The 24,412-nt window shown below is 38.6% G+C and overlaps 1 protein-coding gene and 1 non-coding gene across 3 annotated transcripts in view; one reads left to right on the top strand and one right to left on the bottom strand.

Moving 5' to 3' along the window:
• The window catches only part of CERKL (ceramide kinase like), a 122,298-nt gene that overhangs the window by 81,007 nt on the left and 16,879 nt on the right, over window positions 1-24,412 (top strand). For both annotated transcript variants that reach the window (XM_032856053.1, XM_032856052.1), the window contains 3 exons: window positions 8,002-8,133; window positions 16,466-16,529; window positions 23,374-23,516. In XM_032856053.1, the coding sequence (XP_032711944.1) occupies window positions 8,002-8,133; window positions 16,466-16,529; window positions 23,374-23,516 (339 nt within the window). The remainder of the gene's footprint in view (window positions 1-8,001; window positions 8,134-16,465; window positions 16,530-23,373; window positions 23,517-24,412) is intronic.
• On the bottom strand, window positions 2,761-2,895 carry LOC116866958. Its single transcript, XR_004382521.1, has one exon. It is a non-coding gene; the product is annotated as a U4 spliceosomal RNA (small nuclear RNA).

Raw genomic sequence — 24,412 nt, 5'->3', positions numbered from 1 at the left:
TGTAACTCATAAACAAAATTAATTTTCATATTTTAATAGGTTATTAAATACAGTTTTTAATAGGCTATTTAAATAAAGTTAACCTTACTTAAAAGGTTAATTTTCTTTTTTTCTCCTTCCAAGGGTGTGGTGATTTTTATTAAGAATAACTTTGGTTCTAAGAATTCCACCCTCAATTCCATAATGCGGTCATTAAAAAGCAATTACACAAGAGCAAATACAAAAAAAAATACAGTTTTATGAAGAAAGAATTAGTTAATGCTATAAACTGATAGTTCATAGAAAAATAAAAGTATCTCGTAAATATTTCAAAGTTTCTCAGCCTCTCTCATAAAAGGATAAATGTAAATTGAAATTAGCATGAGATACAATATTTCTTCTCTCACATTGTCAAAGGTCAAAAAGTTTGAAAACATTATGGGTATATAAGGGTGTCGGAAAACAGATACCCTGTTCCTGGGGGAGTGTGAATTGGTAGTAATAATTATAAATTGATTACTGACTGTGTGCCATGCACTTGTTAAGCACTTAAATTTGCTGATTTAATCAGCACAATTGCCTTTGGTAGGGAGTACTCTTATTGTCCTCATATTACAGATGAGGAAATAGAAAAACCAAGAAATTGGACAAATAACCCAAAGTCACACAGTTGATAAATGGAAGAGCCAAGACTTAAGATGAATTATTTTAACACTAGCACCCACTTTTGGCAGCTAACAACCCTGAATTGTTTCAACAGCAAGTAATTGGGGAATAGGATAAACTCTCAAGAGAGCATACCCCTTGATTCTGTAATTCTACCTCTAGAAGTTTGTCCTGAAGTTACATGCAAATAGATGCAAAATGACATTCATTGCAGTGAAGGAAGATTGGAAACAACCTAAATATACATCTCCAGGGGACTAATTACATTTTTAAAATTTTTTATGTATTTGACACAGTGTGTACAAGCAGAAGGAGAGGGAGAAGCAGTCTCCCTGCTGAGCAAGGAGCCCAAAGAGGGGCTCAATCCCAGAACCCTGGGATCATGACCTAAGCTGAAGGCAGACACTTAACTGACTGAGCCACCCACATGCCCCTCACGGGACAAATTACTTAAATTGAAGTTCATCCATACAAAAATGCTACTCAGTTTTAAGTACTGGGTAGCTTTCTACTTACTACTTACTAGTTTCACTTACTACTCTACGTAGTAATATGAAATCCTCTCCAAAATACAGTAAAAGGGAAAAAAAGCAACATATAGACTAATGGGTAGGAATGCTACCATCTTTGTAAAAAGCCAAAGAACACATGCATTTTTATATATGCATAGAATATTTCTGGAAGAATTCTTGAAGTGATACCAGTGGTCCACCAGGAGGGAAACTCGGTAATCAAGGAATGAGCTGAAAACAGATTTTGAATTTTGCACTTTGAAAATGTCAGTCTGTACAGAAGACAATGGAGCATGTGATTCTCAAATATAGAATATTTGCACTGAGATCCCTTTGTGAAGAGTATAACCTAGTGCCTCACACAGACTTGGGTGTAGATCCGAACACTGGTTGATCTACTGAGAGGGACAGGGGCTTTGGAGCTCTTCTGGGTCCAGGCAATGTTGCTCCTCCCCAAGCTTTGGTATTAGCTGGAGGTAAGATAAGTTTGTAGAGCTCCCTGTGGTTGGGGCAAGACCCCACTCTTCACACCCCACTTTCCAACCTCAACTGCTGCAAAGCATTCTTTAACTCCCTAAAGCCCTTCAACAGTTGTATTGTCATTCCTCTAAGGCTCTTTCTTTGTACTCTCTAACGCAACACCATCCCTACTGTCCTTAACTTCGGACACTATGTTATTCTGCCCTATGGAATGAATAGTCCATCAGTAGCAAAATCTCCTATATTTTCGATTACTTTCCCCAAATTCCCTTACCTTCTTGCTTTAATAGAGAGACCTAGCTCTCCCAGGAATTTCTAGCTTCCCCTACAGCCCTCAAGTGGTGGCTGTTTTTTCTGTCATACACTTCAGACCACCAGTCCTGGAGCTCTTGTCAATGTCTTGATATCTTTCTTTCTTCTCACTGCTATTTTGAGACCATTTTCTTTCTTCTCTTAAAAAACCTCATTTTGGGGGCGCCTGGGTGGCTCAGTGGGTTAAAGCCTCTGCCTTTGGCTCAGGTAATGATCCCAGGGTCCTGGGATCGAGCCCCACGTCGGGCTCTCTGCTCGGCGGGGAGCCTGCTTCCTCCTCTCTCTCTGCCTGCCTCTCCCCCTACTTGTGATCTCTGCCTGTCAAATAAGTAAAATCTTTAAAAAAACAAAAACAAAAACAAAAAAAACCCTCATTTTCGAAGCTCAGTCCATTAGTCCCCACTAGCTTAGTGCTACTTATTGGGGTCCTGTGCAGACTACTAGTTCTTGCTTCTTACTCCTTGAAGACATTAGTTTCTGTCTCACTGTCATTCTCTACAGCACTACTGCTGCCATAGTTCTGTGTGTTTTTGTAGATGTTCTCTGAGTTTTTAGCTTCTTCTCTTCAAAGATCTTGATCCTACACTTCATTCACCTCCCGTAATCATACTTTTAGAGCAGTGGTTCTCAAAGTATGATCTCAGGACCAACATCATCAGCATCTCCTGGAAAAAATCTCAGACCCTAGATTACTGAATCCAAAAATTTGTGTTTTAAGAAGCCCTTCAGGTGATTCTGATGAATATGGAGTCAATTTTTATTATTTTTATTATTATTTTTATATATTATATATTATATTTATTATTATTTTTATTATTAATACCAGTAAAAGTCTCACTTTGAAGCATCCTACCCTTCATGTGGCTATTGGCCTCTATCTTTCTATTAGCAATAATCGCACCTCGGTTAAACCTCATTGGCTACAATACTGCCACTGTGCAAAGCTAGGCCTCTGTCTTTCTAACTTAATTGATGTAATCTCTCAACTCCTAAAATTTTTCATCTCCTCCACCCCGAGACCACAATTAATTGATTCTACCACTTTTTCATTAGTTCTTAACCCTTTTTGTGTTGTCAGTTTCTCCTTAACCAGCCATAATTTGATTAGTCTTTGACTATTCTCTTTCACATAACACAAGAGTAGACAAATCTTGTCAGCTCTACCTTCAAAATATATCTGGAATCTAGCTTTTCTTATAATCTCCACTTTACTCAATCCAAGCGCAGTCATTTACCACCTGGAGTATTGCCACGGTTCTGACTTTTTTCTGGCACCTACAGCATCTGCTTTCCACACACAGGCTTGGGTGATCCATTTCACATCTTGGGTCATGTTGCCGTGGTGCTCAAAAATCAGCATGCTTCTCCTCTCACTCAGAACAAAAGCCAAAGTCCTTGTAAGTGCTTGTGAGTAATCTCATTTTCCCTGTCCAGGAAGTCATTTCTTCTACTTTGTCCTCCTTCTCTCCCACTGTGAGGTTTCGTTTTATCCTTAGAACTTGTTATCATGTAACATACCTTGAATTCTCTTAGTATTTCTGTCCCCCACCATTAAAATGGAAGCTTCCTGAAGGCAGAAGCTTGCTTGTTCACTGATAGAGCCTCAGCTTCTAGAACCCTGTCTGGCAAATAGTATGCACGCAGTTATTTGTGAATACATGAATGGATGCCACTACTATCTATATAGTTGAAGGCTAACACTACCCTTTTATTCATTCATCAAATATTTGATCATCTATTATATCCCCTGCACTAAGAAGATCAAATACGGGGAGAAGCCCCAGAGTTTCAAGTCTAATATATGAGTACAAATAATAAATAAATATAAAAAGATAATAGTGTAAGAATCAAGATTGCAAAATGTATGGATGTATAAGAACAAATGATGAGAGGGCGGTGACCTAGCTAATGTTGCAAAGCCAAGGAAGCCATATAAGTCTTTCCCAAGGAAGTGATGACTGATTAATTGGACAAAGTGGCCATAGTGGCAGAAAGCATGGGGGGTGGACAGGGCAGAGTAAGTGCAGTGGCGCTATGGGAGAGGGAGCATGGTGTATACAAGGGGCTGAGGAAAGTCCAGAGAGGCTTGGGGAGGGATCCTGAGAGAAGAGAAGTTGGAGACTTACTAATTATATCTCTTTTTTCTACTCAATAATGAACATCTTTAAAAAAAAAAATCTTGCTTTATATGATAGAAATCCCCCTCTGATCTCTAAATAGGTATCAAATTGCTACCTAATTTTTATATACTTAGACTCTAGTTTCATAATCATCAAATTAAGAGCACCCAAAAGGAAAAGATAAATGAGAAAATGAATACATGCTCTGGTGAAAAATTGGCTTTGTTGATTTATGTTTTGAAAGTGCTCAATTTATCAGGATGTCTAAGAAACGGAACATTCTGATTAATTTATTTAGTTGCTATTGTCATTGTAACTGAGGCTTAAGAATAAAATTAATTTGCTTAAATATTTTTAGAAAATCTTGAGCAGTTTTAGCTCTTTCCTGACTAAGGGGATTGTGTTACAAAGGTTGAATGGGACATATAGCATATACTTTTATACATAAATATTTAAGGGCTATAAGCCTTCAACTACGACGTACTTATCCTCATAAGCCCCAAGTGACTGTTTCTTATTTCCAAAAACTATTATTACCTGACAGTCATGATATAGGGAGAGGGGCAAATAAAAGTGGGTTTTCATGATAACGTTTGAGGACTACCATTAGCTACCTAGACCGTTTCCATGCTGGGACTGCCTCTGACCAAGAAATGAAGCAGCCTCTTTCAACAAATACGCCAGGTAAGGTAAACTTAACTTGGATGTTTAATCTGAGTCTTGGCCTGTGAAGTTTAGAACAAGTGTCTTGTCTTTGTTGTGCTTTAATGAGCCCTAGATTTATCTGCTTATTCTCCTGGTTAAGGGCGAATAGTCCTGTCCTTTCTGGCAGTTTTTCACCTGATCCAGAATCATACATTGCATCACTTGTCCTCTCTTTAGCCTCCTTGACTTGGGACCAGGTCCTCAACTTTATTTCACAGTATTGAGGGTTTTAAGTTCTTAAGAGTTTTAGGCAGTTACTTTGAGAATGTCCCCTCAGTCGAGGTCCATTTGAGGGTTGCATCATCGTTTGAGCCACATTACGCACTTTGGGCAGTTACCATAGAAGTGCTGTGTGCTCGGTGCTGTGCATCACGCATCACAGGGTATCACGGGGCTTACGTGTCCATTTGTACATTAAGGTTATGGTCAACTCTGATCACTTGACTAAGGCAGTGTTTGCGAGATGTCCCCATTGTCAATGTCCGCTTCTACCCTCTGTAATGAGAACAATGAAGAGGGACAGAGTTTAAGAATAAGGAAACATTTTGTTCCCCAACTGACTGTCACTGATGGTTGTACCACCCATTGCTGATTCTTGCCTGAATCCATTATTAACGGGTGAAAATAGTGATTTTCTGTCATTCCTTCCATATTTATTGTCATTCTACTATAAGACAGAGTTTTTCCTTCTCCTTGGTAAGATGTAGTCTTTACTCCATTTCATATTGTCCCTGGTTTGGCAGTAAGAGTTCCAAGGTATTGGGTCTTTCATCAGTTCTTTTTTTTAAATATGAATGATATAAAAAATAGTTAATAGAGGCCCACAGAATACAGTGGGAATGAGAAGCCAGAGAGGTGAATTCTGTTGGTGATTAAGGAAGTCTTTAGTGAGGAAGTCATATGGAAGTGAGCTTTAAAAAAAAAACGGCAGAATTTGGAGCGCCTGACTGGCTGAGTGCCTAGAGCGAGCCGACTCTTGATCTCGGGGTTGTGAGTTCCAGCCCTATATTGGGCATGGGGCCTACTTGATGAAAAACAAAACAAAACAAAAAGTAGCAGAATTGTCATAGAAATGGTGGTAAGGTAGAGTGGAAAGAAAAATGGTCTGAGGGATGCCTGGCTGGTTCAATCAGTTAAGCGTCTGCCTTCAGCTCAGGTTGTGATCTCAGGGTCCTGGGATCGAGCCCCTCATTGGGTTTCCTGCTCCCTGCTCCATGGGGAGTCTGCTTCTCTCTCTCCTTCCCATTCATGCCTTCTCTCACTATCTCAGTCACTATCTCTGTCTCAAATAAATAAAATCTTAAAACCTGTCTGAGGAGTGCCTGGCATGTCTGGTATTTGGTAGGTAATTGAGCAGTTTCAGAGCATGATGGGGAAGCAGTAATGGAACAGAGAAACCTCTGCACTTACTGAGTTTCATGCTAGTCTCTGCTTAGAATTTCCTCTCCTGTCCCACTGCTGCTCCTGCTGTCTGGCTGAAGGGGCTAAGATAAGGCGTGTGAGGAAGGAAGGAGGGAATTCTAAGTAGTGAAAACCACAAGAGATGAAAGCCCCACTCACATACTCCCTTTTCCTGATCCCTAGTGAGAATTAACCAGTCTCTTCTCACACTCCCGGGGTGATCGGCGCCTCCATTTTGTGCTGTTTCTACGTGTGGGATACATCTTCCTCCTTTAAAGCACAAACCGTGTGTTAACCGCTTTGCTCCGGTACTTAGTGCAAATGCTCAGTCCATGTTTCTGGAATCTATGTGAGAGAGGAAGAGGGGAGGCCAGGTTGCAGTTGGCTGGGGAAAGACTCTGAGTGTCATTTTGAGGGGTTCAGGCTTGGCCACAGGCAGTGGGGAGCCCTGGCAGCTCTCTGCTGGTGCGGGCCTGATGGAGGCGTGATGCAGAGGTCATGGAAGGGGGAGGAGAGCGAGATGCCCAAATGCCTGGCAGGAGCCCCGCAGGAGCCAGAGCACGACGGCCAAGAGGGACAGAAGGCACCGAAACAGAATTACCATCTCATGAACGTGGGCACTTCGTTCGAATGGAGGGATTGGAAGGAAAAAAGGAACAGAGCAAGGTTTTGAGATTTTTAAGACTGGGTGGTAAGGAGACTGCCAGAGGCCAGTTAGCAAACGAACAAGCACAGGGACAATGACAGAGACTATAGGCAGTTCAGCCTGGCCCTATCTTTTTCTCATCGAGTACAGGGATCCCCCTGAATTCAAAACCTTGTGTCCTGTTGAAGGATGGTATAATATCAAATATGATGAGAAATGAAATATTGTCTCAGCTGGAGGCACAAGAACCGATGTTGGTGTTATGGACGTTTTCCATGAGGCTTTAGGGATGGTTTTATTAAAAGCAGATGCTAGTAACTTTTTTTTTTTTTTTTTTTTAACCTTGAACTGTGGCCCTGTGACAGCAGCTTACCTTGTAAGAAATGGTCGTTAGCGTTCTTTTGGCTCCTCTGTCCCGCCTGCACCTTCCTAACAGAAAATTTGCTTTGCACCTGCTCCAACTGGGTTCTAAGTGATAAGCATCTTGCAAGCCCAGAAAATTGTAGTATCAAATCTCATCCCCAACTGTGAGGCAGCACTCTCATCGAATCCCCGCTGAGAGGCTTTCTTTCCCAGTTCCCCAAGGAAGAGTCCTTTCTCCCCTGGCTCCTTTTCAGGGTTGAACTTTGACCTAAGCCTCTTTTCAGCTTCCAGCATGCATTGCTCTGGGCACTCGCCCTGACCCAGCCCTGTGTACTCTGCCCCACCCTGCGCTCATCCACGGGTCAGGCCTGGGGAGCCCTGGGGTCACTGGGGAGCCCAATTCTAATAATGAACATATTTATCTCAGGAGAGGAAGTAAACCTTTCTGTTCTTTGCAGCTTATTGCCCCCCCCCAATAAATGCTGATGGAACATTTGATATATTATCTATGATTTGGTAAATATACATGAGCTTTGCTTAATAATACAAAGTTGCTTTCATCCACATTTTCCTTCATAAATGTAATGCTTTGTTATAATTCATGATTTAAGAAGAATATACCTATTTAACTGCTAGGAAAACAAATGTTTTAAAATACTGCCATGTTTGGGAAAACTCATAAGAATTTCAAATAAAAACAGCAAATACTACTTAAATAGATGTAAAACCTTCTGACTGGACTTAGTGTATGGTTTTAAAGGGAAAGAAACGAAGTGCTGATGAAGATTGTATAACTTTGTCTTTGTTTTCCTCTTAGGTTTTTCTAATAGACCAAAGTCATTAAAAGTAATTCTCAACCCCCTGAGCCACAAAAAAGAAGCTACTCAGGTCTATTATGAGAAGGTTGAACCACTATTGAGGATTGCAGGAATAAAGACTGATGTTACAAGTAAGTCATTTTCAGAATATAATTTTGTCATTTAAAAATATCATACTTAAGAAAGCAAAACAATCTGTATTTGTTCTTAAGCCAAATTGAGGAAACTACCTGTAATATCTAAAGTTTTTTTTGTGTGTTTCTATAGCCTACTACAGCCAGCTCCAAGGATTATCACTTATTTTGTTCTCTTCATTGTGTTATTAGAATGTCAGTATTGTCTTCAGACCTTTTTTCAGACTTTAAAAATTATTAGGAATCATTTCAAAGGGAGCTGTGCACTTTTTGATATCTTCATTGAGATTTTGGCTATTTATACATTATTTCTACAGTTGGGCAAGCAATTGATTTTTGCTCACTTAAATGTTTGATGTCTTTCCATGGAATCCTTCATTAGGTGGTTTTTGTTCTGACTCTGACCCCTGCTGGTTAGGTCAAAACTAAGCATGTAACTGCCAGTTTAGATGAATTCAGAGAAGCCAGTAGCTTAAATTCATTGTCTAAAACAAGAAAGGTGTTTAGGTTTGTGCTGAGGAAAATAGAAATTTGCCAATGCTAAAGTTAATAGAAAGAAGATTAGCAAAATCCTTTTCAATGTTTTGAATTTGGTGACCAAATTCCTTTGTTTCCTTTGAGACTGATTTTTCCCATGGTGGTGGTGGGGGCATTGGACTGAGAAAAAGGGTTGATGCTATCAAAAATCACAACCCCAGTTCGTCTGATTTTATTTCTATGTAGCTTCACTAACACACAGTGGAAATTTCTAGCAAATTTAAACTGATGAAGAGTATTGCATAATAAACCTGTTCAGAAGACAAAGCCATAGTGTACTTGGATTTTCCTAGTCTCGTTTATAAATTCCCGGGGAAGGGATTCAGAGTGATGTGGTTTTGCTCAGCTGAAACTGAGGGAGATGGGTCTCACAGTATAAGATTTGATGCCCTCACTTCATGAGTTGATGTATTGAGGTAGAAGAAGTTTCTCTAACAAAATTTTTTTTAAAGATTTTTGTTCATTTGACAGCACAAGCAAGGGGAGCAGCAGGCAGGTAGAGAGGGAGAAGCAGACTCTCCGCTGAGCAGGGAGCCTGATGCGGGACTCGATCCCATGACCCTGGGATCATGACCCGAGCTGAAGGCAGAGACTTAACAGACTGAGCTACCCAAGTGCCCCCAATATATTTTTTTTAAACAAAAAGTTCAGCCACCCCAAAAGGCACCTATTACAATGGAGGTTCAAGAGAAATTATCATGAAAAATTCAGGAGGAATTTGTGACTAAAATAAAACTGTCGTGAGAAGTTAATCTTTTACCTTTGTGGGTTTTGGCTTACTTAAATGTAATTTAAAAGGAAAAGAAACAATTCTTATCTATCATTCCTTCCCACTGAAGATTTTACGATTGGTGGGGGAAAAAGGTTGAATTCTTATTGGGTGGAGACCATTAAAAGTTGAATGAGCTTATTGGCAAACTTAATAACATTATTGTGTTTCATTGATTTAGTATCCAGGATAGGTTGATGTGTATACTACTATGTATCTTCCGGTTCAGGAAACTCTTGTAGAATGCCTTGTGTTAAACACTGTCCAGAATGCAAGATGAGTAAGTTATACTGCCTGCTCTTGTGTGGCTCTTAGTTTATTGGGGATTCAAATAAATGTAATTGGGATATAGATACAAGAACTCTGGTGTCTCAGAGGGTGATATTTTGATCAGAAGATTTGAAAGTACTTGAAACAGACCGTTGTGGAGAGTCAAAGGATTTTTGTGGGTTTTTTTGCATAAGCAGAAGAAGCAGCAGAGGGAGAAAAGGGAAGGAAGGCAAGCAAGCTTGCAAGCACATATAAGTGGTGTGTGTGTGTGTGTGTGTGTGTGTGTAACCCATATCTTTGGAATTCTCTAATTCGCTTTGGCTTCCTCAGTCTTGACTTCATCTTAAATTTAATCCTTTCTATCATCAAAAAATTGTTGACAGTGGATTAGATCCTTCTTTGTTCAAATCAAGTGGGATAGGGAGAGGTGTGTGTATGTGAGAGATCCAACATGCTTTAATACTGAGCAAGGATTAAAATTTTCTCCTGTCCATTTGACTGTCTTATAATGTGTGCCTGAGCTGGAGCATGCAGTCTCTTAACTCTTAAGACCCATCCCATGGGCTGGAAGTAGGACCCCCTTTACCTGAAGGCTGAAAATACCTGAACTGATTCTGCGTTCTATTAGGGAGAAAATAAAAAAGGCCAAGTGGCTTCTGGGAAGGCTCCCAACCATGTCCACTAGAGGAAGTTTAAATCCAGATTCTGGACTAACATTTGTGCTGTACTCCGTAGTTTACTCATTATGTATTGATCCAACATGAGTGTCAATTTTTTATCATAGCATTGTCATCTGGTTTAGCAGCAATGGTCCTGCCAACAGAATAGAGATTAGGAAGGAAGAGACAGCTCCTAGAAGAAAGACTGGTGCATGAAAAACCTGATGGAAGGCAGAGGAAATGATAAGAATGTGCTTGCTTTCCTTCATATTGAGGAGAAGAGTTTTATGTCCTAGGGATCTTTTTTCCCTAAATTTATAAACATTATTGAATGTTATATTTAGTTCAACATAAAATTAGGACATTTTATAAAGCAAACTTATAATTTTCTTATATATTTGTGCAGAATGGCTAATTATTAGCTGCCTAACACTCCTCCTACAGGCAAAATTATAAAACTGCATCTTTTGCATATAAAACCATTTTAGTATGTATATTAGCTAAATACTTATATTTTGAAAGTTTGCTATTTTGTGCAAAGGAATGAATAAACATATGGATCCTTGAAAAGATTAGAATCTTCTTGCCTGTCTCACAGTGTAGTTTTGTAGTTTGAGTCAGATAATACATGTGAAACTACCTTGTATATTATGAAGTGCCATAGAAAGATGGTCATAGGGGCGCCTGGGTGGCTCAGTTGGTTAAGCAACTGCCTTTGGCTCAGGTCATGATCCCAGAGTCCTGGGATCGAGCCCCGCATCGGGCTCCTTGCTCAGCGGGGAGCCTGCCTTTCCCTCTCCCTCTGCCTGCTACTCCACCTGCTTTGTGCTCTCTCTCTCTCTCTCTCTCTCTGTCAAATAAAAAAAAAAAATTAAAAAAAAAAGAAAGAAAGATGGTCATAATGCTGTGCATGTCTGTTTCATAAATTATGTAGTAGATTCAATTCATACCTTGAAAGAAAAAAATAAATGAAAGAGTAAAACAGAAATGTACGTATTTTCTGGACATCCAGTGTGACCATTATTTTAACATATCTTGTATGCATTGCTGAGTCTAAATGGAATAGAAACTCCGTAATATATTTGACATGGTGATAAACTCACTAGGAGATAATGCTTAGATAAATGAGGCAGGATTTGAAACATTCTAGCTAGATATGTATATTTTAAAGGATTTTTTTCTATAAGTTTCTTTTAAAAATGAATAGCAAAAGTAATAGCTTGACTGAAAAGTAGGTAGAGCATCTGAAAAGCCATTTTCCCAAAGAAGACCTGCAGATGGCCAACAGGTACATGAAAAGATGCTCAACATCACTAATCATTGGGGAAATGCCAATCAAAGCCACAGTGAACTATTACCTCACATCTGCTGGAATGGCTCTTACCAAAGAGTGTTGGTGAGGATGTGGAGTGGAGGGAAGGAACCCTTGGTGCACTGCTGGTAGGAATGTAACTTGGTGCAGCCACTGCGGAAAACAGTATGGAAGTTCCTCAAAAATTTAAAAATGGAGCTACCATATGGTCTAACAATTCCACTTCTGGATATTTACCCAAAGGAGAAAAAATTACTAACTCAAAAAGATAGCTGCACTCCCATGTTCGTTGTAGCACAATAGCCAAGACATGGAAGCAACCTAAGTGTCCATCCGTGGATAAATGGAAAAGAAAATGTAGGGTCTATATATGTGGGTATATGTGTGTGTGCATGTGTACACGCACACTTACACAAAATGGAATATTATCTGGTCATAAAAAAAAAGGAACTCCTGACATTTGTAACAACATGAATGGACCTTAAGGGCATTATGCTAAGTCACCTAAGTCAGAGAAAGATAAATTGCCATCTGATCTCCCTTATTTGTGGAATCTTAAAAAAAACAAAGAACGAACCCCCAATTGAACATACAGGTGTAGAGAACAGATTCTTGGTTGCCAGAGGTGGGAGGTGGGAAATGGGAGAAATGAGCAAAAGGTGTCAGAAGGTATAAACTTCCAGTTTTTTTAAAAAAAGAATCACCACATTAATAAAAATATACTTTTCCTTTTGGTTACTGCTGAAACCCTAACTACTTCTGAATATAGATCAGCGTCTTTTGAAATACTTCAGCTGAACTTGGATCCCCCCTCTGCTGCCACCACCAGCACAGTATCTAATAATTGTGTCAGAAAAACTTCTGGAAGAACTTAGAAATTGAGTTGTTTTTTTTTTTTTTCTAATAACTTGTTGGCATTTGAGTTGAAGAAGAACATGAGTGGCAAGCCCAATCTGGCCTATGATAACCTTTCTTTATCCTTCTCCCAAAACAGAGCAGATTTCAGGAAGTACATTATTTAAGGTCTAAGAGGGTTTTTGAGAGATTATAAATTCATAGGATAATTCATAGAACAATAAAGTGAGAAAAAGCACCTGAGAGATCAAACTGGAAATAACTTGAGAGTGATCTAGTTTAATTTCCCCCATGTGGTGGAGTGTAGGTGTGGACTGACTCATGGGTGAACTCTCGGGCTTTGCTTGGGGACCTTATGTCAGTGTCTGCCATTACTGGATAATACTGCTCGTCATTATTGAGTCAGGGTCACTGTACCTTGTGCATATTAGAAAAGACACTTTTTTTTTTTTTTTTTTTTTTGTTCTAACTTATATAAAGGTGCCCTTCTCTCTGAGCTAATTCAGCCCAAGGCCACCAGCATGTTGAGTTAGGTATACTGGCTAGATTGCAAATGTAACTGTCCCTTTGACCAAATGCCTGTGTGCAATGCATGAACTTTAGGGAGAACTTGTGAGATGACTTTTGCCTCCTTGTAATTTTTAGAGTCAGTGTTCTCTTTTGCCCTAGTACAAAATAAATGCATCCCATCTTGTGTATGAGTCATTAAAGTATATGAAACAGATAATATGTCTGGTCTTGATCTCTCTTGTTCATGATAGGCAGTTCCATCTCCTTCAGTCAATTTTTGTGTTAACCAACTGTAGACCTTATCATACTAACCATCATTATCATGGTCAAAGGCACATCTCTGAATTTAGCCTTGATCTTTGCCAACTCAGGGCTCATGGGAGTGCCTAGTCCCCAGATAATTTTTACTTCCTATTTGGTCCTGGTGGAATTGTAAAGAAAGTGGAGTTTGTTGTCACCTCCCCCTACCCCTCCTTCTAGGGTCATGAGTTTAACTTACAACACTTTTACCAAATCTCCTCTTGGAATTTTTTTTTTCTCTTTGGCTCTTTGTCTCTACTTAAAGCCTTCCCTCCCTGGAAATGCCTCCTGTTATTCCTGATCTTGCCCAGCAGAAAGCTAGGCAATTTGATAAAATTGAGTCACAAAAGATGCTAGTAGGTCAGGGCATTATTTCTTTCCAATTTTACCTGCATTTTAATAAAAATCTGGAGAGTACCTGTTCATGCATCATATCGAGTGAGAGGTTCTTTTTGTTATTCCTTAAGTAATTGTGGATGTATATGACAAATCCTGTTTCCAGTACTCAGATGTCTGGGGTTTGGAGCTTGTCTCTGATGACAGTGTAGATTCATCCGTGGAGGTTGTGTAGAAGAAGGATAGGAGATCTGAGAAAGTCATTCTGGGGAGAGTAGGATAAAGGTTGGAGGCAGACTGGGGAAGACAGTTACACTATCCACATTAAAAAATATTACTGCTGGACCATGGGCATTGGCTTGAGGTGGGATACTATAGCAACAAAGACCAAAACAACTGGTCTTGACCTTGGAGTAGTTGTGGAGAGTAAGGAGGGAGACAAGCTAGGAAGTAATTTTCCTGTCTTGGGAGCAGGGAGGAGATGATGCAACACAAAGAACAATATATTTGAGAGGCAATCTGAAGGTGAAAATAACAGATTCCATCTGGAGCTAAGTTGGAAGTACCTATAGGCCATCTCCATGTCTTATCCCATTATAAAATTTTATCACCAGACTAAGAAAGGTTTCTTGAAGTCCAGGTTTCATCTGATTTTACTACAGCCTGTTTTCTCATCAACATTCAGCATTAACATCAAGACATTACTTTCTTCCAATCTTGTCTCCTTCAGGAAGTAATATATAAAGTGAAAGTTCTGGTGTTTGGAGGAATCCCAGCACTGAGAACTGAGTTCAAAACCTTGCAAAGAATGGAATCTCCAAATTTTCTGAATACAAGGGGCATAAGGTATCATTCTTACTAGAAAAGGAAAGCAAGTGAAAGAAAAGGCCAGTAACTTTTTGAAACTGCATTTGTCTAGCAGTCTATTCCTTATGTTTATTTGGAATGGGATGATTTGAATCTGGCTCTTTCTCACTCCAGGGCCCCTAATATTATGTCTAAATAAATACTTCAGTTTCTTCTACTGTATCTAAATAGTAGTCTCTATTTAGTCTACTGTATCTAAATAGTATTCTCTATCCGTTATCCTTGTTATTTTTTATAATCATTTACTACTACTTCATATTGTACATTTATGTTTTAAAATCAGCATCTCATTTCTGTCTCCAGAATATGAGCTCCCTGTTGCCAAGGACTTCATTCTTTTTGTTCATTTTCCTAATATCTTGTGATCAAGTTTCTTCCATCTTTTCTCTTTGTTCAGGTCACTATTTTTTTTCTTTTTTAACTTTTCCAATGTCATTTTAAAAATTACTCTTCTTGGATAATTTGCATCAATATACCGTCAAATTCTACCTGCAAAATCAAAGAAATAGAATATTATTTAAAATTTTTCTTGAATAAAGGTAGTGTTTAGCCATAGCCTAGTTTTAAAGCTACCTTTGTATTGGATTTGAAAAGCTTTACCAGAGTAAGCTGCAGCCTAAAAGCAAGATTTGATAAACTGATTCTCAGCATAAATATTTCTTCATAATATCATTAAGTATTTTCAGTGTGTGTATGTATATAACATTTTTATTTTCTATTTTGAAGGTTTCAACTACTACTTGCTGAGGTTATAAATGATCAACACAATCACTTATGATAACTTAACCTTCCAAGTTTATTAATATTAATATTTTATCCTTAGTTTCCTCCTAGCTTTCTTCTGATTAGAATTTAATACAGAGAAGTTTTATTCATGTGAATGTTAACAGCCTTTGAATAAGCTGTGGGAGAATTACAAGGTAATGCTGCTGGATACAGAATGATTCTTTTCGACACCAAGACTAATAATTCTTAACAATATCTAAAAACATTGTAGGAAAAGCTTGAACCATGCTGGCACCAGGGACAGACAGGCATGAAAGATTAATGTAATCTTGCATATAATGATGCACATTCTTACACAAAAAATCCATCTGCAGTGTCATGTCAGTCAGCAGAAATCTTTGATGGGTGGATACAGCTGGGCTGTCTCTTCTGGCAGCGCTGCCCTAGAAAATGCTAAATGTGGTTGGGATGCTTGGTGCCATCTGCAGTGTGCCAGTTTGTGCTGTCTCCACTGGCATTTACAATACTGCGTAGGGCATCACGACTGTAGAGACAGCGATAGGGAGTGACAGATCCGTTTCCTCAGAGGCTTGGGCGCTGGTGGGTCCGTGCCACCCTCCTCCTCTGCTTTGGGTCTGTTATCATCGGTGTTGGCTTGCCTTCGTTATTTTCACGTCCAGCTCCTCCTCTTTTTAGTCTAGCGGTTCCAGATACACATTCTTCTAGTATGTAAATCTTACACTAACCTTTCCACTAATTTATTCGTGTGAGGTTGCCAAAGCGATTTAACATTGACTGTTTGATGCCAGCTAATGTGCCTTATTTTCCAAAATACTTCTGCTCTTAGGCTTCTGATTTGAGGGAAATGTATCTTCTTTATAATATCAGGAAGGGAACACTGAACAGACATGCACCAAGATAAATGATCTGACTGCTGTGTGTGGGATAGCTCCGAATGACTTATGTAGTTGGAACAAATATATGACCCTCTTTTACATAAAGCTATAAAACACATGAGGCAAGTAACACTTAATCCTCTTTCCCATGATTAAAATATAAATATTCAAGGATAAATGCTGTTTTATGACCCAACCATATGTTTATGATATTGTTTTGCCAAACTAAGTGAAAGAGTGTAGGTCATTGTTTAAGATTTTAACCTGTTTTTTTGGTTTTGTTTCTAAATAGTAACAGAGTACGAAGGGCATGCTCTGGCACTGCTGAAGGATTGTGAACTCCAGGAATTTGATGGGTAGGTTATGTTATCGGTCTGTATGTGTCCCATGGCCCATGTTCTGAAATGTTTTCGTTAGTTTTTAGCCACATATTTGGGGCTTATAAGTATTTCAGTATTTGTGTTGTATGTAATTAAACTATTTCATTCGTATCTGTATACTAACAACGAATGATCACAATATGGCCTGGTCCTCTGCCTCTCAGGATCAGGCGTAGGAAAACAAAAGGAGAGATATCTAAGTGCTGGGAAATCAAAGAGGACCACATCATACTGACCTAGTGTGCATATATTTGAATCTGTAGTCCTTAATTCTTGGCTTTAACCGTGTGAGTATCTAGAAAAGCATTGATGGAAGGTTATATGGTATAACTGTATTGGGATCCTCTTTTGTACATTTATTGATAATATTAATAGTTACCCACTGGTTCAATTGGTTGTGATTGCAGGTAAATATTTTATACATACAAATATATTGAAGAGCCTGGGTGGTTCAGTCAGTTAAGCATCTGCCTTTGGCTCAGGTTCTGATCTCAGTGTCCTGAGATCGAGCCCCATGTCAGGCTCCCTGCTCAGTGGGGAGTCTGTTTCTCCCTCTCCCTCTGTCCCTTACCCCCTGCTTTTGTGCTCACACACGCTCTCTCTCTCTCTTTCAAATGAATAAATAAAATCTTTTAATATGTATATATTATTTTCAGTATAAATAAAGATGCTAATTTTAATTCTTTTGTAATTTAGTGGCTACCAATTAAGTGTGCAATCCAGAGTGGGCACTGGAAACTGTTGTTTGCAATACATTGCTGGAATGTGTAGAAATCGTTCACTGTCATGCAAACATTAGAAATGAGGCGAGTGACATACTTTAATAACCATTTTTTAAAAATAGGCAAATCACTTTGCAAAGTGATGGATTGATGTGTAAGACAAAAACATTTTAGGGAAGATTTTTTTACAAGAGTTGATATTTCAGGGTTTTAAAAGGTGGCAATTATGTGAATAACCTGTGTCACATGGTAATGGGCAGGAAACAAAATGTAATATCAGGAAGGACAGTTGTGTCTTTGAACTGTAGAGTGAAAGGCTTTGCTCTTAAAGAACTACTAGAATATATTAGGAAGGAAAGTAATGCAGTCAAAATAGAGCATTATTAGGGTTGTTTTTCCAGAAGTGCTTAATATTTTTTGATAAGAAACAATATTAGTGGATGAAGAAGAAAGTTTGATAAGTAAAACAAGACTTCAAAAAGGAATCTGAGAGGAGCAAATCTAGATGGCAACATTACATGAATATTGAGGATGAAGAGTATGAGGTAGGAGATTACTTAAGAGCTTTACACTTAAAGGGGTGCCTGGTGGCTCAGTGGGTTAAAGCCTCTGCCTTCAGCTCAGGTAATGATCTCAGGGTCCTGGGATCGAGCCCCGCATCAGGCTCTCTGCTCAGCAGGGAGCCTGCTTCCTCCTCTCTCTCTTTGCCTGACTCTCTGCCTGACTCTGCCAACATGTGATCTCTGTCAAATAAATAAATAAAATCTTTAAAAAGAAAAGAGCTTTGCACTTAAAGCTAGACAGATTAATAGGATACATTTGGCAAACTATCTTGCAAGTATACAATTAAAGATAATTGGGGTACTACACAGTGGTTAACGGAACATAATAAAAATTAAAATACTAAAAAAATTAAAAAACTTTTATAAAAAATAGACTATTCCAATGTTCTAATAAATTCCTACTTTTCCACTAAATTTTTTTTTTAAATGGCAACTACATTAGAAAAAAAAAAAAGTAATTGGGGGACTCATGCCCACCAACTACTGCCTGTTAGTATAGTCCTGAAACACAGCTTGTGAATATATAAGTGTGGCTGTATTGCAGATAAGTCCTTTCTTCAAAACATAATTATATAAATAATGAGGGTAACAGATACCATAGATATTAGACCTGGTTTTGCCCATCACCATTTTGAAGTTCTATGTGCTATGTATATGTGTAAATGTGCTATGTATAAATATGTTTCATTAGTAATTATACTATGTAAGGATGAAGAATAATTTTGCAGAGGGGCGCCTGGGTGGCTCAGTGGGTTAAGCGTTTGCCGTCAGCTCAGGTCATGATCTCAGGGTCCTGGGATAGAGCCCCGCATTAGGCTCCCTGCTCAGCAGAGAATCTGCTTCTCCGTCCCTCTCTGCCCTTCCACACTGCTTGTGATTTCTCTGTCTCAAATAAATAAATAAAATCTTTTTAAAAATTTTGCAGAATGACAAAAGACTCAAGGGCAGTATAGTGATTTTTTTTCTCTAACTGAATGTACTTAATTCTTCAGGTGTTGTTATTTAACAGTGTGGCCCTAAAAGGTATGCAGATCTTTCAGTTATTATCCACATTTTTTTTAACCACATAGTTTGACCTAACTATTCTATGATGTAAGTTCAGTGATTTGATGGTTTCTGAATTCCACAGCATGCTGATTTATTTAGGTCTTATAATAATTTAAAATTTCTATTGAAAATCATCTATTTTCTAAGATTCCTTCAATACCTCATTTATTTTCATGGACCTAGTTTTTCCACTGAGATCTGGGAAAAATTACTAAAATGGTCATTTTAAGTCACTCCACTTAGAATTACACAGATTAGGTATATGAGGAGAACAATGGAAACATAGTTTCTTTAGACAATTTTAAGAGAATAATTCTTTGTATGCATTTTGTTTTTTAGATTCCATGTATGTATGAAATCATACTGTATCTTTCTCTTATTTCACTTGGCATAATACTCTCTAGGTCCTCCCATGTTACAATATTCTCTAGGTCCTTCCATGTTGTTGCAAATGCCAAGATAAAAGAACAGATTGGTGGTTGCTGGAAGGGAGGAGGTTAGGGGTGGGTGAAATGGGTGAAGGAGATCAAGGGGTACAGACTTCTAGTTATAAATCAGTCAGGGGGCTGTAATATACAGCATGAGGACTATAGTCAGTAACAGTGTATTGCATATTTGAAAGTTGCTGAAAGAGATCCAGGAAGTGTGACAAGAAGATAGTTTTTTGTAACTTTGTATGATGATGGCTGGGAATGAGACTTATTGTGAGGATCACTTTGCACGCATACAAATATTGAGTCATTATGTTATGTACCTGACCCTCATAATATGTTATATGTCAAATACACTTCAATTAAAAAGAAAGAGCAATTCTCTAACAAGTTGAAGCATTTGAAAACGGAATGCACTCCCTTTGTGAGTTCCTGTTTCTGAACGTGTTCAAAGAGTGGCTGTTGAAGGACTTCCTGAGAAAAAGTACAAATGATTCAAGGTTGGGATAAGCTACCCCCAAGATTCTATGGTCTTTGATGAGAGAGGGGATTCCTTCAAGAACTTGAGCCTGGAGCATTTCTGCCTGACTCAAGTGAAGCTACTGGTAGGGTATGATTAGAAAATCATCTAAAGGTTTATAGACACGGACCAGACAGTTTAAGGTCCAAGAAATATTCTTGGACCTTAATAAAGCCAAATGGTTTGGTAAATAATGTTTAAGAAATGTTACTTGTTAAGATTTTGGAATTTTTAATGAGTTAGGTATGTTTCTATAAAGACATATCATGGCAAAAAAGCTAACAGGAACACATCTATCAGTACGCAAGACCGCTGTTGTGCATCTCCAGTGTATCCTAGCAAACACTCTGAGATCCATCACTCAAACTTGTAGGAGTGCCACTTTTTATTTGCCCCCTATTTTTACTATGCACGGAGAGAACGTTTTGTAATGGCAAAGAAAAGAGTACTATCAGGTGCAGAGACCTGTAGCTGGAACAGTTGAATTTACAAGTGTGAGCATGGTTAAGCTAATCTGTAGCTCTTATGTAGTTATAAATGTACTAATATTTCCTATTTTGCTCCACAGTGTTTTATTTAAACTTGAATTAGTTTTTCTCTTCTTTTTAAAATTTCACCATGAACTAGACCTATGCTGATTTGGACATTATTTGACTAACATTGATATTTGATCCCATTGACCATGGTATCTGTATTACTAAGTAAGGTATTTTTTAAAAAAGTCCTTTTTTTCAAAAAAGGAAAAGTTTAAATCAAAACCTAGTAATCTGTTGGGAACATTTCAAAGATGATACTGGATTGTAGATGAAGAAACACAGATTTAAAAAATTATATAAAGGGAAATTTTATGAAGAGAAATAAGGTTTTGGCCTCTGCTTCTACCTTTCCAGGCAGAATGATTGTATTTGGGGTCATGGCAAGAAGGAGTTTACTTTTTCTGAAAATACAAGAGGTAGCACATGCAAAAGATTAGCTACTTTAAGTTTTATGTTTAGGGTAACTCTTAAGCGTGGTTAAATTAACACATAAAAGGTTGTGGGTGGGTGTTTGCTTTGCCTTTTCTTGTAATGTGCAGACTCTTGTGATAGGTTTGCCTGAAGTATATCCTCGAGGCTGAGTAACTATTCCTGGAGGTGATCTTAATGATATAATAGTTATCAACATAAATATATTACTTTAACACATTTAATTACACATTAATTCTATTGGTAAACTGATTTTCAAAAAGAGTAAGCTTCCCATAAGGTGATTTTCATTAGATTTCACATATAGAAAGGATATGATACGTGGACTAGTATTAGTAGTGCCATCTCTTAAGGCTGAATTGTGATGTTTCAAATCCTCCTTCTGTCACTTACTATGTAATCACCTTGGAAAAGTTACTTAATCTTTCTATGCCTTAGTTTCCCAATTGAAAATTGAAGGTAAAAATATCTATTGCATACGGTTAGTGTCCACATTAAATGAGTTAATACATGGAAGGTGCTGAGAACAGTGTCTGGTACATAGTAATCATTCAATAAATGTTACTTTATTATTGTAATTATCATTTGTTAAAGTTTCAAAATAAGTAACCTAGGACGTGTTAGGACAAAAACTCAAAGGCTTTTGTGGCAGAGTATGTTCACAGCGGAACCATCGCTATCAATGCTAGCAGTGAGTTAACATGTACCAGATGCTCTACTGGGTGCAGGGTCCCAGGGGCCAGATGCTGCCATACAGAATGGCAAAGTCAGGTTCTGTGCTAAGTTAGATGTTTTGTTGGATGACTTTATGTGCTCCGTTTAGATCACACACACCTCAGCGGGTAGAAAGGGTGTGAGTCTCCTAGGTGTGCTTAAGTTCATAGTGTTGGCCAATCTCCAAGATCTTTGAAGTCATATTAGACAAGGTTCACATCAAGCCTTGGCTTCCCCCTTTATAAAGATGAGGCTAATGCCTACTTCATAGAACTCTGAGGATTTAATAGAAAAGAACCAACGTATTTTCTGACATAAAGTCGACCTTCATTCAGTAGGTACAATCACTTTTTTTCTGAATCAGTGGCCACATGATGAACTCCTAGAATCCTTTCAGACCTAGAATAGTACCCTTAGTCAACAATGACCGGGTCATATCCCACGTCCTGGAGTCTCTGATAACAAGGGTGGACCTGGATCCTGCCAGGCAGTATGCAGTCATAGTGCTGAACCATAGCTCTGTGCAGGGGCTGGAAGGCTGAGAGAAAGGTGGGGGGTGGGGAGTTGAGGGACCTCAGACTCTGGGTTCACCAACGTCAAGAGTTTCCTAACCTTAAGGATCCATTTAAAAGCTGGTGACCAGGGCACCTGGGTGGCCCAGTCAGTTGAACGTCTAACTCTTGGTTTTGGCTCAGGTCTGATCTCAGGGTCCTGAGATCGAGCCCCACCTCAGGCTCTGTGCTGAACGTATAGTCTGCTTGGGTTTCTCTCTTCTTTCTCTACCCCTTCGTCCCACACTTGCTTTCTCTCTCAAATAAATAAATCCATTTTAAAACAAATAAAACCTGCTACTCATGATCCATAGGCTGTTTGTTTGGCACATGGAGGTTTTAAATAAATTGAATGCTAGTTGATAATATTGACAAATTAGGAGACTCACCCAGAAATCAGAATCTGTGTTTGTTCTAGAAAAATCAGAGGATGAAAAGTGTCTGAAAAATCTAGGCATGCTTCCCAGATGACATGAGTGGGCCGAACTGAAAATCCGTCCCTCCTTTAGATTCATTGTGCCCTTCCATTTTTGCTGGGCTCTTATGGGCCTTGAATTATGACACCTGCTTTCAATAACACAAACTCTTCCTCCTTTTGGGTAAATTAATGTGCTTTTGCTACTTAAGATTATTTTACATCTTTTAAATACAAATAATTATGAAACAAATTTCTGAAATTGGATATATTACTTTCATGAATTTCTACCACCACCTCTGCTGTAGTCTACTTACCATGAAATCTTAAAAAATTATTAGCAGTACTGACTAGGATCAAAAGGGCAGTAACAGTAATTTTAAAAGTGCCATCTAGCAGTAATGTCCAAAAGATAAAAAACAGTTCAGGTTTGTAATTATTATATTTATATACTAATGGTAAATCGCTTGTTAAAGTTTCATATTTCACATGACTTTTACAGCTGTCTTTTCAGAGCTATATTGAAAATTAGCAGTTAGTTAAATGAATCGTACATGACTCCTAACATAAAATGAGAACAATATACTTTTGGGTATCAACAGAGCCAAACGCAGATTCAACATGAATTAACATGTTCAAGTGTTTTAATGCCTCTTAACCCACTTAAAAACATTTTGTCTACGGGGTATTGTGTAGGAATCATATCCTCGAAGTAAACTTGACCAGGGCAGCGCTAGGGCCTTCTTATTCATTGATACTTAATAAAATGTTGGAAGGTGCACATGAGTAATCTTGCACTTGAATATATAAGGTTACTCTTCTGAAGTTGAGATTTCATGAATAATTACCAATTATTGTAAAGTGTTACATTCTTTAATTTCTTGTTTTCTAGTGTCATCTGTGTTGGTGGGGATGGATCTGCCAGTGAAGTTGCCCATGCTTTGCTTCTCAGAGCCCAGAAGAATGCTGGGAAGGAAACAGACAGCCTCCTCACCCCTGTCCGAGCACAGTTGCCACTTGGCTTAATACCAGCAGGCAAGCCAGTGACCATGGATTTGCTAATTGGAACCTTTCCTCCTATCTTTCTCTGTTTCACTTCCTTTTATATATATATATATACACACACATATATATATATGTGTGTGTGTGTGTATATATATTATTTTTTTTTATTTCAGCATAACAGTATTCATTGTTTTTGCACCACACCCAGTGCTCCATGCAATGCGTGCCCTCCATAATACCCACCACCTGGCTCCCCCAACCTCCCACCCCCCCACCTCTTCAAAACCCTCAGGTTGTTTTTCAGAGTCCATGGTCTCTCATGGTTCATCTCCCCCTCCAATTTCCCTCAACTCCCTTCTCCTCTCTCTCTCCCCTTGTCCTCCATGATATTTGTTATGCTCCACAAATAAGTGAAACCATATGATAATTGACTCTCTCTGCTTGACTTATTTCACTCAGCATAATCTCTTCCAGTCCCGTCTATGTTGCTACAAAAGTTGGGTATTAGAACTCCTCAAACTCAACACACACAAAACAGATAATCATATCAAAAAATGAGCAGAAGATATGAACAGACACTTCTCCAATGAAGACATACAAATGGCTATCAGACACATGAAAAAATGTTCATCATCACTAGCCATCAGGGAGATTCAAATTAAAACCACATTGAGATATCACCTGACACCAGTTAGAATGGCCAAAATTTGCAAGACAGGAAAAAACATGTGTTGGAGGGGATGTGGAGAAAGGGGAACCCTCTTAACACTGTTGGTGGGAATGCAAGTTGGTGCAGCCTCTTTGGAGAACAGTGTGGAGATTCCTCAAGAAATTAAAAATAGAGCTTCCCTATGACCCTGCAATTGCACGACTGGGTATTTACCCCAAAGATACAGATGTACTGAAAAGAAGGGCCATCTGTACCC

Source organism: Lontra canadensis, unplaced genomic scaffold (assembly GCF_010015895.1).
Source record: "Lontra canadensis isolate GAN:19392208 unplaced genomic scaffold, GSC_riverotter_1.0 scaffold11, whole genome shotgun sequence".
Taxonomy (NCBI): Eukaryota; Metazoa; Chordata; class Mammalia; order Carnivora; family Mustelidae; genus Lontra; species Lontra canadensis.
This window is presented reverse-complemented; position numbering and strand designations above follow the sequence as displayed.